Source organism: Strongylocentrotus purpuratus, unplaced genomic scaffold, assembly GCF_000002235.5.
Source record: "Strongylocentrotus purpuratus isolate Spur 01 unplaced genomic scaffold, Spur_5.0 spur5_scaffold_14, whole genome shotgun sequence".
Taxonomy (NCBI): Eukaryota; Metazoa; Echinodermata; class Echinoidea; order Camarodonta; family Strongylocentrotidae; genus Strongylocentrotus; species Strongylocentrotus purpuratus.
This window is the reverse complement of record NW_022145599.1, coordinates 24,658,752-24,674,698: the sequence shown is the minus strand read 5'-3', so window position 1 is coordinate 24,674,698 and position 15,947 is coordinate 24,658,752. Positions and strand designations below refer to the sequence as shown.

The 15,947-nt window shown below is 36.9% G+C and overlaps 2 protein-coding genes across 2 annotated transcripts in view; one reads left to right on the top strand and one right to left on the bottom strand.

The window, feature by feature from the left end:
* LOC115923567 (dual specificity mitogen-activated protein kinase kinase 4-like) overlaps positions 1-10,313 on the top strand; it is a 31,195-nt gene extending 20,882 nt beyond the window's left edge. Inside the window, exons 8-12 of the mRNA XM_030984539.1 lie at positions 445-572; positions 1,469-1,546; positions 2,478-2,626; positions 4,559-4,604; positions 6,102-10,313. Coding sequence (XP_030840399.1) covers positions 445-572; positions 1,469-1,546; positions 2,478-2,626; positions 4,559-4,604; positions 6,102-6,197 — 497 coding nt within the window. The 3' untranslated portion in view covers positions 6,198-10,313. The remainder of the gene's footprint in view (positions 1-444; positions 573-1,468; positions 1,547-2,477; positions 2,627-4,558; positions 4,605-6,101) is intronic.
* A 1,380-nt stretch (positions 10,314-11,693) lies between these two features.
* On the bottom strand, positions 11,694-14,838 carry LOC115923565. The gene is made up of 2 exons (XM_030984538.1): positions 13,946-14,838; positions 11,694-12,284 (listed from the first exon to the last, which is right to left on the bottom strand). The coding sequence occupies exons 1-2, from the start codon at positions 14,130-14,132 to the stop codon at positions 12,043-12,045; spliced, it is 429 nt and encodes a 142-aa protein (XP_030840398.1). The 5' UTR covers positions 14,133-14,838; the 3' UTR covers positions 11,694-12,042.
* Between the last annotated feature and the right edge of the window lie 1,109 nt (positions 14,839-15,947).

The following is a 15,947-nucleotide window of genomic DNA, read 5'->3' as shown; positions in this document are numbered from 1 at the left end:
ATATTTTATTGCTTGGGACTGCCATGATACACCCTTGCTCATGCATGCATGTTCTTGATATTGTTTTACATTGTAACCCCTAATTTATTTTTTATTTTTGAGAAGATTGTGATCAATGAATCTTGCACAATTTTTAGAAACGAATCTATTACCATACCTAAAAATAAAATTTGAATAAATAGTAGTATTATAAATATGATACTTACATGTAAAAAAAAGCAAGCAACTCTCTAACCCAGAGATGTCAAGATTGATTATTCTGGGAATGCCAGATAAATTTTTTGGCAAAATTTAGTTTCTAGGAATTTATTTGTAGTACATATAAAAGTGTGTACAGCACTGCATAGAAATTAAAAGATATGAAGGGGATGGCACCCATTAAGAAATGAATTGATAATTCACTTTCCCTGTCTTATGTAACATTCTTTTTTGTGTGTGTTATAGACGTGAAACCTTCAAATATCCTGTTAGACAGGGGAGGCAACATCAAACTGTGTGACTTTGGTATCAGCGGTCAACTTGTAGACTCAATAGCAAGAACAATGGATGCTGGTTGCAAACCTTACATGGCTGTGAGTATGTGGTGCTAATGGGAGGGTTTGTGGTGGTGGAGGTGGTAGTTATGGTAGTGGTAGTTATGATGGTAGACAGGGGAGGCTACATCAAACTGTGTGACTTTGGTATCAGCGGTCAACTTGTAGACTCAATAGCAAGAACAATGGATGCTGGTTACAAACCCTGCATGACTGTGAGTATGTGGTGCTAATGGGAGGGGTTGTGGTGGTGGAGGTGGTAGTTATGGTGGTCTTTGGGATGGTAGACAAGGGGAGGCATAATGAAAGTATGTGACTTTGGTGACAGTGGGCAGCTTGTAGCAAATACAATGGATGCTGGTTGCAAACCTTACATGGCTGTGAGTATGTGGTGACATTAGGAGAAGCATTGATGTAGTCTCTACAGCTTCATCATTGAAGGTTTATTGTTGTAGAGAGGACTAGGGGAAATGTTTTTTTTATAATTTGATGTTGATAATGACGCTGATGTTGATGATGATGTTGATGATGATGTTGATGTTGATGATGATGTTGATGGGTTCTTGTATACCACAGGCTTCTGCCTCTTCTAGGTGCTCATGGCACTTTTTTCTAAAACTGTGTCTCCTAGAATTTAACTTTTAAAGTGAGTTTTTTAATAAAGACAGATGGGGACGAGATATTTGCCTCATCAACTATTTTTCCTGCCATTATTTGTCAAAGATATTAAGGTTGGGGTTGTAATTGAGTTTGATGTTATTGTTTGATCTAGGATCGAAGTTAGGAATTTGGTTAGTGCAAGATACTGACCATTGAGCCATTGCCGCTGGAGTGTCCATTCTAAAACCAAACAAGGACCATCATATTGAATCATATGATTGTTATTAAACTATGATATGATGTATAACTGTGATTTTATTCTGTTTGCTTTCCAGCCTGAGAGGATAGATCCCTTCCAGTCCAGACCTGGCTATGATATCAGATCAGATGTATGGAGTCTGGGAATCACAATGGTATGTGTCTAACTACAAACTATGAACATGACTGACAAAGAAAGCAGACAAAATATACAGTTCCTCAGGTAGACAAAGGAACGTCCCTTCACTCCTATTGTGTAAAAATGTGTAGAACAGGTGTCACATGCATATTCACCTGTTCTACACATTTTTACATAATAGCAGTGAAGGGATGTTCCTTTGTCTACCTGAGGAACTGTTTTGTCCGCTTTCTTTGTCCGTCATATTCATAGTGACATTATACTACTATCCATCTCCTTGCAACAGTGACAATATATTTCTTGAATCATCTTGATTCAAGATGATTCTCTCTGTGGCACTCCTTGTCTATTGGGCTATGTAGCATTCCTCCTGACAAGATCCAAGTTTCTTACACGTACAGTATTTGTGATTCAGGTACAATTAATTTTGTTTAAAGTCCCATTGCACTACTTATAGCTGCTTGCGCCCTCTATATACCAAACAATGCCTAATCGGTGCCTGTTGGTACCCCATAATCCCCTTTTTCTTATGTTAATTGAGAGCTGATTTGATGAGATAACCACCTGTCAGTGACCTTGCAGGGAGGTCTAATCCCTCCTGGCCAAACTAGTGCCACCTTTCAACATTCTTTCAAATTGTTATTTATTCACATTCTATTGTCTTTTAAAATTATATATATATATATATATATATATATATATATATAATTATATTGAATTGTATTTTAATATATGTCTGTCTTTAACATTTGATTTAATGTTCAGCTTTTAAAAATTTTAATTCGATACTTGATTTCAATATTGTAGTTTTAAAAGTTTTTAAATGTCAATTAAATCAGTAATTTAAGTGGTATGTAAATCTGTTCAATTCATTAGGTTTATTTAACCTCAAGTACTCAGCATTGAATTCAATTGTATTTTTGTTTCTCCCCTTTGCCATTATTTAGTACGAGGTAGCGACAGGAGAATTCCCGTACCCCAAATGGAACAGCGTTTTTGAGCAGCTCTCTCAGGTGGTCAAAGGTGACCCGCCAAGGTTGAAACACAACGACAAGTACTCCTACTCAGAAGACTTTATATCCTTTGTCAATAAATGGTGAGAAAACTAATGTACTTGTACTTGATTAACCTGTTGAATACTGATCCTTAGATAACTCTGGCTAGAATTGTAGTCCTACTCAGAGGACTTTATATCCTTTGTCAATAAATGGTGAGAGAACAACTTGTGCTTGGACTTGATTAACCTGTTGAATGCCGAGTCTTAGATAACTTGTGCTAGAGTCTATGGAGATTGTGTGTCATACTAAAGCAAATAGTTGTCATGGGGTTAACACAATCTATAAGAAGGCAATAGTCCCATGGATAGGATGTCATACTGTTGGTCCCTTATTTGGTAACATACAAGCTTATGTTCCCAAGCATTATAGATATATATATATATATATATATATATTAAAAGAAACAACAACAACACCTCCTACCAACAACTACAGAAGCATACCATAACCCACTAAATGCTAAGCTTGAGATCATGTGGGAAATAGAGACTTTGGAGATGTGTTATACTAAAATTGGATAGTACACAATAAGTTAATCTTATAAGCCAGTTCGTAGAAACGGTCTACACACGGGCAGATAAAGGTTATTTGTGCAAAAATGTAAAACCCCCTAAGTCCAATATTGGATACATGCCCATGAAAACTATTCATTTATGCACCAACGGTACACTCTGTGACAAGAAAGGGTATTCATGAAGCACTCCTGTGAATTTGGCAGTGATTATTCTAAAATGCACAAAGTAAGGACTTCTCCATGTGTGAATATTTGTACCATGTACACTGTACTAACTATGAACTAGTTTATTTGTTTTAACAAGTTCAAAATGACATTGACTCGCACTCCCTGTGCTTCTGCATGGGTGAACAATGGCACATTATTTGCCCTTCATTCTGGTTCATTCTAAACCATCAGTATAGAGTTCTGCCATGTAGCAGGAACTGTATTGGGTCTTGCGCAACAATTTCTTGCAGGTATTATTTAGGGGATTCCCCAGTTTGATTCTGTATTGAAGAAAGTTTGTTAGTGTAGAAAGGAATTTCAGTCTATCTGAAGTTATGCACACACACACACACAAAACACAACAAAGGTAATATTTGTTTTTCTCCTTTCAAATGATACACCTCCTAACAGTGCTATTTTACAGACACCCAACCAAAAACTAATCAAAGGCTTCTGAAAACAAGTGCATCTTCAACAAAACTTTATAGACAGCAACAGATAGGGCTTCCTTATGATAAACAGAAGCTATAGAGGTAAAGAAAGCCATTCAATTTGATAGAATGAGGTCTTTTACAACTGATCCTCCTTCGAGTATGATTAAAGTTTTAGAATTCGGCCTGGTTAGTTCTTGTAAGTTAGGTTTACACCGTGCAAATCTTGGCATTATTATTTTAGGCATTTGGCGTCACCTCTACTGGAGAGGGAAAAAACAAATGTATTTACTGTATTCATTGGGTCTCTCCTCCCGGTATATCTGATTGGAGTGTGCAGGTGGACCACTGCACCGGGGTTTCCCCCTACTCTTATACAAATAGTCCAGTGGTTTCTTAGAATGCAAAAAGTGGTGACTCTCCTCTACACGGGGTTCCATTTAACGTCCTATCCGAGGGATGGAGTGTTTTCCACTGTAACACAACCTGCCTCTAAGAAACAGGGGAGGGGCACGTAAGCTCACGAGGCAGGCTTCAGGCATCTGCCTGGGTTGGATTTGAACCCACAGGCAGATGCTTTACTGACTGAGCCACCTACTAGTCACTTCCACAGGGTTGTAAGGGTTATATAACTGTGCATAGTAATACATCCTATTTCTGTTACACTCATATTATCTGTTGAGAGTCAGAAGGGCTTTAACTCGTATACTCAACACTTTAAGTTAATGCCCTTCTAGCTATCACCAAGAAGATATGATTTATTTTGAGAATGAATGCTAATTACCTAATTTTTATCTCCTGTCTAATCTTTCATGCAGTCTCACGAAGGACGAGAAGTACAGGCCAAAGTACAAGAATTTATTAGTGAGTAATGTCAATCTTTATTTTTGTTTACAAAATGTTTAAGGAGGATGAACATTTTTATGCCTCCATTACGAAGTAGCCGGAGGCATTATGTTTTCGGGTTGTCCGTCTGTCCGTCCGTCCGTACGTCCCGTTCTCGTGATCGCGTTATCTGAAGAACCGATTGATGGATTCCTGCCAAACTTTGGTCATGTGTGTATCTTGCAGAACCAATGAACTGATTAGATTTTGGTGTCACGAGGTCAAAGGTCAAAGGTCACAGGGCTCATTATGTATGCAAAAACAGCTCGTGATCGCGTTTTCTGAAGAACCGATTGATGGATTTCTACCAAACTTTGGTCATGTATGTATCTTGCAGAGCCAATGAACTGATAAGATTTTGGGGTCTCGAGGTCAAAGATCAAAGGTCACAGGGCTCATTATGTATGCAAAAACAGTTTGTGATCGCGTTATCTCAAGAACCGATTCATGGATTCCTGCCAAACTTAGGTCATGTATGTTACTTGCAGAACCAATGAACTGATGAGGTCATGAGGTTAAGGTCAAAGGTCATGCGGCACATTATGTATGCAAAAATAGCTTGTGATTGCATTATCATTATAACAGATTGATGGATTCCTGCCAAACTTCGATCATGCATGTATCTTGCAGAGCCAATGAACTGAGTAGATTCTTGGGTCTTGAGGTCAAAGGTCAAAGGTCATGGGCTCATTATGTATGAAAAAATAGCTTGTGAACGCATTCTCATTAGAACTGACAGATGGATTACTATTTAACTCGGGACATCTTGCAGAGCCAATGAACTGAGTAGATTTTAGGGTCATGAGGTCAAAGATCAAAGGGGCATATATGTATATGAGAAATTTCTTGTAATCACGATATTCTGAGAACCTGTTAATTGGATTACAATTGAACTTGAACTTGTGTTGGTTTGTAAAATTGCTCTATGACGGAGGCATCATATTCGACTGCGCGCAGTCGAAGTTCCATCTAGTTTTTGGTTTGTTTTTTAGTCGAATGTGTTACAGGCTATGTACCTACCTACACCAATTACAAACCAGGAATAACATGTCCACAATGGATGAAAAATGTCATTGTGTATTTGGTGATCTACATTGTATAATTTTGTCATGATTATGTTTAATTCACTTGTAGATTGTACAGCACATGCTCTTGTGACAATTAATTTTTCACGTTTATCAAATTCTTCACCCAAATCCTGGACCCATTGCTATATCTAATCCTAACATTGAAACTATCCTAAAAATCCATTTGCAACGCTATGCCAAACCTATAGAGCGGAAATGATGCACAGTGAGTGTGAATAATCTGATGACCGGGGTAATAATATCTGTAAAGGGCTTAGAGATGGTATTCAGTATTAAATCCTGTAGAAATCCAGATTATTATTGTTATCATTATTATGACGCAGGAGCAATTGTGAGGTCACTTTACGTTCTAATTGTCAATACTCTCTTTATATCCTCTTATCCATAGGAGTACAAATTCATCAAGGATTATGAACATGCCAACATCGACGTCGCAACCTTCGTCTCAGAGATCCTTCTTGCAATGAGATCCACCTCACAATGAGTGGACAGAGCAGAGTCGAGACTCTGGCTGGTCATGCTTTGGGATTATCAATGAACTTTCAGTGAATTTCACGAGAGAAAACAAAAACAGCCAAACTCCAATATCTTCAATAGTGTTATACTTCGTGTTTTTTGTTTTCCCTCACGCAGATGTTTATGCGTTGGACTGTTTTGAAAGAGTTCTATCTTGTTGAGAGCATCACAGAGTTTTATTTTAAGGTGGGACTGCTTGAAAGAGTCCCATGTTGTTGAGAACAAAGGGCTTTGAGTGAACAGTGCTTGTAGTTTTTTTGTGCTGTTTTGATTTTTGTTTGGGGTTTTAAATCCAAAGCTTCATTTGTTGCCCTTTTTAAAAGTCACAACCTTCTTGATGAATGCTGTAAGTTAATATATATCACAGTGTCGCTAGCAAAGAGAGTGTGTAAGTATCGACTCCGTGACTACTCAATTCTCTTCACCATATACATACCACCCAGGTTCCTGTGGGTGATGGTATAAAAGCAGACAAAAGGCGCTCTCTGATATGAATGTCTGGCCATTTTTGCCCAGTGTTATAAGAGCACTTGCCCAAAATTTCAAGTAACTTCCAAAGTTGTTATGTATTTTGAGCCAAGGTAAAAGGGCAGAGAGAGTCTTTTGACTCAAGAGGCTGTCATAGATTTTGTTTAGTGGGCAAGCATGCAAAAAGGATGGGAATACCCTTCATTCATCGCCCATTTTGGTTGGTCACTGTTACAGAGATTTTAAAAATTTAATTCTTGTTCAGATGCGAGGTTTTAAATTGCTGTGGTTGTTATTATACCGACGTAATTGAATCGTTTCTGTATCTTATAACACAAAACTCAGCGAATACGTGTAGGACCTATGTTTTGCCCAGCTGCCATTCCTCTACAAGTAATTTGAAAACGGCAGTGGTTTACCGCTTCACAGCCAAACAAACCTTTATAGATGAGAGTTGGTTATGTCAATACAATTTGGTTTGCCACAGTTTCCAGAATCATGAAGTAGGTATGAGGGTTATCATCTTGCAATTTAATGACTTCTTCAAAAGTAAGCTGCATTTTGTTTGTCGCTGTCTCTCTCTCTGTTTGTTGGTTTGTTTTTATGTCTGTCTGTTCCTCCACATCATTGTGGGGTAAATATCACTGGGTACGTGAGAGTTAAAATTAAACTTAGGAAATAGTGTTTCAATTGATGTAATGCTAACTTGAGGCAAGATATTAAATCATTCTGTGCAAAGAAAACTTGAAATGAAGTGTATGAAAACCTTTGATCATGCACATAAATTGTTGCTTTGTACATTTTAGCAAATCATTTAAATTGAATGATTTCTTGCATTTATGGGTAGAAAAATGAATTGCAATTATATTGAGCTGCACACAATGTATGCCGAGTTTGTGAATTTTCTTAAGAAGAGTTTGCTGCTTTTTAGTGTTGAATTAAAAATATTTGCACTTACCAGGTCTTACTGTTACAACCCAGATACAAAAAGTATTAGATACTGTAAGCTTCAGTTTTCATCATTATCGTCATCGAGGCCCATGTTGGAAAACTTCAAAACCAACAACAAAAAGGAATCTGTGAAAATTGCTCTTTTACAGATTGCCAAAGTCTCATTTTGCCAAAGTTTCTGGTTTTAGAGTAAACTACACCTAACCAAAGTGAACACCATGAGTGCTCTTTTGCAAAAACTCAGGGCAAACACACAATTGTGACTAGTTACAGCAGTTCCACTACCATAGATATATGAAGTCTAGATAATACCAGACGATCCAAATTCATAAATGTAATTATGCAGAAGTTCTACAGTTTTACATGAGCCAAATTGAAATGTAAACAGTACTATCCCGTGAAATGAATGCTAGTTTAAGAATGGTTTGCAGATTTGTAAAGGTCTGCTTAGAAAGAGTAGTATCAACAAACATCAAATGTAATCATAGAATTTAGTCAGAAAATTAGATTAGCTTCCAAATTGTATGTCCCCTTTTCAAGAATGGTTTTTCTTTCAAATAATATGTCATTAGATAAATAAATTTTAATAATGTATTGTCATCTGCAACACGCAAAGCCCAATTACTCCAATATCAGTATTGACAAAAAAGCAAAATATATGAACATTTTGGGATATTATAGCAGGAGATAACTCACGATTGTATACCTACCTGTAGTACATTTATATCAATTCCATTGCTACTGACGAGCAAGTGTTTGTTGGAAAACTTGTGTAAAATGCAATGCCTCATATTCAAATAAGGTAGTCCACTTCCTTGTTTTGTAATTATTTACAATGGCAGATTTGTAGCACTAACATCACAGAAATTTAAATAGCTTTCTTTTCGCCAGTAGAGGGAAGAATGGAATATTTTTTCATTCCAAAAGCGAGCAGTATCTGTTAGAATGTAGGCAGGGAAGTAGAGTAGAGTCACTCAACAATGGTTAGATCAATGAGAGAGAAATAGATATTTTTTAGAAGAGAATCATGAATTTATTAGTTAATTGATTTAAGAGTAGACCAGTGAGTTGTGCAGAAGCAATCATGGAATGTATTTCACTAGATGTGTGTGGGTGTGTGTGTGTGTGTGTGTGTGTGTGTGTCGTGTTCATCGACTCTCATGTGGAGCACGTGCAAACAAAAATGGAGAAGTTTGACTATTCAAAGGCAAAGAGATTTTAAAGTGTATATTTGTGCTTGGAAATGCATGAATTGTAATTTATGTTATCTATAGAATATAAATTGTGTAAAATAATACCCTTCAATGTTTGGGAGATTTGAAATTTCTTGAAGTATTTAAATGAAAATTCTGGAATTCTAGATCTCTTTTCCCCCTTGTATTTTTAAAGACAAATTTCCATCATTTTATTTCCATTATTCGAAAAGATGAGTTTGCAAATTGCAATATCCTTCTTTTTTTTTTCCCCAATAATATTTTGTTCAATTGTAATATCTTCAATTTTCTTAATATTTAGCACATATCTGTTTGGGGTTTGGAAGATGTTGTCCTATTCAAAGGAGAAAGTGTGCTCTGAAATTTGATCAAAATGTCTCTTTAGCCCCCAAAAGACCCCCCCCCCCTCCCCCTCCCAAACAAAAAGTGTCTATTACCTTTGAGTTTGCACTTGAAGTGCAGTGCTTCTTTGTTCTTGCTTTGTTAACTATAAAATGGTTTAGTCTTTAGGTATTTGCATTTGAAAAAATATTTTCTTGTTGTAAATCATCTTGTTTTTATGTACAGTTTGTTTTATTCAGCTGACAAGTCTAAACTTTCCACTGAAATGTGAGGGAATGAATCAAGAATAAAAAAGAGCAAATTCATAACATTTGTTTTGTATCATCTTGGTTAATTTCTCAACTGTTTTGCAGAGAGCTGTGAGGATCTATTGTAACCCCCATGCTTTCTTGATGTAGGTATTGTCATGAACTGCACACCAAACAGCATGGTCATGCTGGACATCTGCAGAAATATGTTTCTTGTATCATACACACAAATAGTAGGTTATGGGGAGGGTGGGGTATGTGTTGTAAAGTAATACTTAAAAAGAAGATACAAACTCACATTGATCAGTATTCTTGTGGGTCTGTTTTCCTTAAAAAGGAGTTTGTTTGTGTCTAGTTTGACCATAGATCAGTCCATTATGACCAAACTGCATGTTCTCTTCATTTGTTTTGAATATTGAGATGCAGGAAAGGGTTACTGAACAACCAAATTGTGATTTTCTTATTTAATGCCTGGTCTGTGGTCAAACTTTAATATGGAAAGCAGGCCCCTATGTTTATAGATATACATGTATGCTAAAAATCATGTAATTCTCTTAAGAACTTGAAATAAATTTACTAAAGAGAAACAGATATTTGATACAAGATTATTATGACAGATGTTGGTTGTTCTTGCGTTTTAAACAAAAAAAATAGAGAAGAATGTATTTATATATTATATATATGATTGTTGAATTATTGTATGTCTCGTTATATATGGATAGCCATATTATTTGTTTCAAGATGGAAAATGTGATATCTGTTGTACATGTTTATGAATACTGAAAGCTGTGTGTGTAATGATTTGTTCTGTATACTATTACTGAACATTAAAATAAAACTAACAGAAAGAAACAACGAAAATATGTGTGTGAACTTTTTCTTTTCTCGTTTGAATTGTAGTTCAATGCATGTCCTATGTAGTCCGGCTTTTATTATAGATTGTTTGCATGTATATTTTACATAATGTAATACGAGAATAATACCAGTATTTTGTTGATTATAATATTCAGTCGTAGGGGAAGAGCTTTGTTTTATTGAGTTATGATATTTTTGCTTTTGAAAAGCAAACTGTTTGTGAAACTACATTGAGTTTTAGAATCATGGAAAGGTATATTAGGCTTAGATAAAGTTGAGGATATAGTAGAGGGCGAGAACAGTGGACAGTGTCGTATGAGGAGATATGGAGCTAAGGATTATTTTCCCCTTCAATCTCTCTACCCGTTTTCCCGCCACACCCTCCCCCCGTCTGTATCTCTCTCTCTTTTCTTTTCTCTCTCTCTCTCCTCCCTCCGTCTCTCTGATAAAATTGCAACATTACAACATTACAATATGTTTATGACCATTTCATTTATTCAAAACAATCTATCAAATGACCTCGCTTATATTCATCAGAGTTCAATAAAAGTGTACAGGTGCTTTGGTTATTATTCAATTTATTATTTGAATATTATGGATAGCCCAAACATGATTGTAGAGGGAGACACATTGAAACACAAGAAAGGGCGGGAAGGGGGAGGGAGACATAGAGAGACAAGAGATATATATATATAGAGAGAGAGATAGAGAGAGAGAGAGAGAGAGAGAGAGAGAGAGAGAGAGAGAGAGAGTCGAGAGAAAATGATTATGGCACATGTAAATGTAGTTTTCTTTTAAACTCTCATTAAATACGTAGGAGTATGCACCTATGCACACAACATGTACAACTAACACAGTCTTCTACAATCGAAAGAATATTGCACGGTACTCATGAAGAAAAGTCACAATTCATCAAAGGATAATCCAACAATTCTAAAATATAAAAGTAAGCAGAAAATCAGAGAAGCAGACTGGTGAAAGTTTGAACGAAATCGTGTTTCAACTGTGTTAACACTATCACACTTTGTTCACACTGTTAACACTGAGCTGATATAAATTGGAATCGTTAGTATTAAGTAAAGACACTAATCACAATACTTTCGCGTTGTGTGACACACCATAGAAACAGTTTTGTTAGGAGAAAATGTGCAATATTTAGATCACAGGATTAATCCGACATTAAAAACAAGTTGGAGCATTTTAATAGTGTGGACAATGAACGTATACTGTGTCATCATTGTTTACATTGTTACCATACTATGTCCACACTTTTAACACTGTTGGTGCTATGTTAACGCTCTATCGATATACTGTGTTCACATTTACTGTGCTAACTAGCATTGTTCATACTGTGTCAAATTACATCATGTGTTTACAATGTTCACATCTTGCTATTGCTGTTTTAACACAATTCATACTGTGTTCAAAGTGTTCACATTGTGTCTATTTTGTGTTAACACTAATCATGCTTGGTTCATACCGTTAACACTGAGCCAATACTGTGTTAACACTAATTCGTACTGTGTCCTAATTTAGTTCAGTGGTATTTATACTATTGAAATTCAGGTGCTAACAATGTTAATGCTGCGCTCACTCTATTCATGCATGTGGTTTGTTTGCAAGGACGTGTTCACAGTGTTTTCACACTATGTCCAATCTATATATCGAACCCGGTCATTCAGGCTATAATGATAAAATGGCGAAATAACTACATGTTGTATATGGGGCGAAATAACTACAAGGGGACTTTCTCCTCAGCGTTGTTCGTAAAACTTTCTACATCGATCACGAAGCTGGAGCCATTTTTCTTCCACACTGCTGCTAATTTTCCTTCCTTCAATACTTGACCATCAGATTTGACTAGTCTCACATAGCTCCACTCAAAGAGCCTTTCGCTGTCCAGGTCATCACCGACTTCTTGCACGCTTATTCCAAGCTTAGTAGCGCCGAGTTTGCGGAACCATCGAAAAATAGCCTCTGGTGGTAAAGATATAAAATACAAGAATAAGTTAAACATAAACTCTCACTTTTGAATTCAAGTTCATTGCATGAAATGTATTCATTTATCTTCATTTAAAGATGCTGATGATAACAATTTTACTTCATGAAGATAATGATTATAATGATAATCGCCAGCTACATGAAGATTTTGTTCGAGCAAGCAGAGCAATCGAAATGATTTACGATTTACAACTTCATAATATTATTGAAAAACACACTTTGATAAACGCTTTGGGAAATGTTGTACCATGTACCTTACTTGAGGGTATATAATTCAGGTAAAACAATATGAAATAAAATGTCAAGCAAAGATGTTTACGGGCTTACACATATTCTGTTGATATAACCACGTGTTGATGCAAACTGGACGTTTGTATCATTTAATCAGTGGCTAATTTAGCAAGTTATAACCTTTTTATTACTACTTATGTTTGGTGTAAACATCACCCAAAATCGTCTGTCGAGAGCCAGAAATGCACGATGTTAATTCATAAACGATATGCCTAAATGCCTGTTTAATTCAGGTTTCAATAGGTGAAATATAACCATTCATTTGTTTCTCTCTTATTTTTGCTTGTCAGAAAAGTGAGGGAATTCCTTTCAGAAAACCAAAATGGTGGATCCGCCCCTGCACATCTAAGCTAAATTTCGCAGTCTTCCCCATTAGACTCTCTGGCACACGCTGTATACAGGATTGTGCAGTCATCAGCATATGCGACCTTTTACATTTCTATCAGCCCAGTTTTCAAATGGCAAATACGTAAATAGCATTGAATATAGCAGCCGAAGCTTTTTACCCCTTAACCTTCTGCGATTTCTAAACGTAGAAGAAAATCAATTCGATGCCTTAGATGTTTTCAAATATGCATACGATTGACCTCATTTCTAGAGAAAATGCTACTAGTGGTGGCAAGTCAGGCTTGCTCGCCCTTTACTTCAAAATCAACACTGAAATTTTATCAATAAATAGGCATGTATAACGTACAATCATAGCTATCTCATTTTGTGAATGATGAATTTACATGTAGTAATATATTTTGTTATATAATGCTCATATACGTATACCACACAATATGCTAAAGGAGTTACAATAAAGAAGGCTAAACAAAGTCTGTGCCCACAGTATTTGATGAATTCCTTGTTCGCAGCCCCATTTAGACTTCGCCTGGCTGGAGAGGGGCAAATATAAATTAATGTCTCGCTCCCACGATAGATAAAGAGAGACAGAGTTGGAAGTGGATAGAAAGAGATACATACAGGGAAAGAGAAGAGAGAGAGAGAGAGAGAGAGAGTGTGTGTGTGTGTATGTGTATATGTTTGTCAGTGTATACAGATAGACTGACTGAAACAGACGTATAGAGAGGGTGAGGGAAGGAGTGAGAGAGAGAGAGAGAGAGAGAGAGAGAGAGAGAGGAAAAACACACACACACACGCACAAACAGAGCGAAAGAGAGGCAGAGAAAGAGAAAGAGAGAGAGAGAGAGAGAGAGAGAAAGAAAAAAGGAAAGAGAGGGAGGGAGGGAGAAAAAGAGACAGACATACAGACAGAGAGATGACAGACAAACAGACAAAAAGACCAAGGTAATTCAAATGCCACTTAAGATTCATGGGATGCTATTGTAAGAGGCCTGACTGACCTGGTGATTTCTCTGCCGCCGGGCTGCATCCCGGATACATCATGTGTGCCTGAGGTGAGTAGAGTTTGGTCGCGATTCCCGCCAAATCCTCGAAGTTGAAGAGAGTCATGTGCAGACGTCGCCTCTCGAGCACGAGCCCACGAACCGCAGCCTTAGACGACGACGATGACGACGGGGTGGCGGCCATTTTTAAACACTAGCGTGCAGTTCGATCTAGAGTCAGTCAGTTTACCACCAAGACAATATTTGCCGACGTTATATAAAAATATATCATCTCAGGGCAATTTGCAGATGTAGGAAAGTGGCCGTCTGGCATTCATAACTTACATAATATACAATCACAAAGAGACTCAAACACATCTAGGTAAAACACAAAACTTGATGTTAAACGCTGACAATAACTAATTGATGTTGCGTAATAAAGCAATCCAATTTAATAGCCAATTGCATGTAACCATATGCACTAAACTAACATTTAATGATGCTTCGTGTGATGATAAAATGAATGTCGTCCCACGTGGCAGCTCGCTTTGCGGGTCGTCGATAAAGAGATGAGCTACAGCAGAAGAGAGAAGCAGAGGCGACTCGGAGGCATGCAAGAAGAAGAGCCAGAGATGCATATCAAACCACTTTAGTCGTGCACATGTCATTATGCATCGAGCGAGGACTCTAACAGGTGACATGGCCGCTTATTGTATGCTCATGTGCAGACAGGGTCGAGTTCACACTAGCTTTACCATCCAAATCACACTGACAAGACAGAAAACAGGGCAGCGCTTCACGAAACCGCCATAAAAATGCATGAAAAATACTTTTTTTTAAAAATAATTTCGCCTACGTTTCGGCGACATATTCAAATGGAATTTTTCGAAATTGTGCTTATGATCGTTTCGTGAAACCGATGCAGACACCGACAACAGACCAAAGTGCAGAAGAAGAAGAGGTGAAGAAAAAGAAGAAGAAGAAGAAGAAGAAGAAGAAGAAGAAGAAGAAGAAGAAGAAGAAGAAGAAGAAGAAGAAGAAGAAGTAAAAGAAGAAGAAGAAGAAGAAGAAGAAGAAGAAGAAGAAGAAGAAGAAGAAGAAGAAGAGGAAAATACCAAACTTCCCTATATGGCCAAGATAATGCAATTGCAATGGTTTTCGGAGTCGGTTTTGCGATGTGACATGGAGTATTATTACATGTAATTTAAAACGAGGAGTCATTTATACTTCGGGAAAAGTTCGTTCGATTAAATACGTGTTTATATATCCTTCCGAAACCATGAATGATAGAATCAGCGTCATAATATTATACATCAATGTGTAACCATTTTGTTTTTTGAGCCGAGATGTTATATCAAGTAAACCTTACCCTTGTGTGTATATGAAGAGAGATATAGACAAGATAATAATTATGAAGCATTCCTGAATCAATACAATAGGATGGGTCAATATTGAATGTTCAACTGTGTAACTGTATATGAATATCACCGGTAATCACAATGGCACGGAATCATGTTCATATTTCGATGACTCAGCCCGCAATGTTTGCATAATTCATATCGAGATTACAATGTGCCTCGACAAAAAAAATAAGTATGATTTGCAATGTGTGCAGCGTAGCGTAATGAACGACAGACAAGATGAACGAAATATTATAGGTGGATTGTTAAATCAAGAATTTATTTTCACGTTCTTATGATTTAACACGTTGAAAACATTCAACCCCCTGATCCCCCTCTACCTTTCTCTCTCTCTCCCTCTGTTACTCGATTTCCCTCACATTTTCACCCTTTTTCATACCTCTATCTCTTTCTCCCTTCTCTCCATATCTCTCTCCCTCTATATGTCTTTCTATCCTCCTCTCTCTCAGCCTTGTCTCTTTTTACCCCACGGCCCCTGTCCCTCTCTGTTATCTCACTTTCACCTTTCCTATCTTACGTTGTGTATGATAAGCCCCTTTCTCTACAATATATAAACCGTGATATAGGATAAAACAACATTCTTTTGCTCTAGCAAAGAG

Coding starts and splice junctions, on each gene's coding strand:
- LOC115923565 (XM_030984538.1), bottom strand. CDS start 14,132: ATGGCCGCCACCCCGTCGTCATCGTCGTCGTCTAAGGCTGCGGTTCGT. Junction 12,285..13,945: donor GGCGGCAGAGAAATCACCAG/GTCAGTCAGGCC, acceptor CTTTACCACCAG/AGGCTATTTTTCGATGGTTC.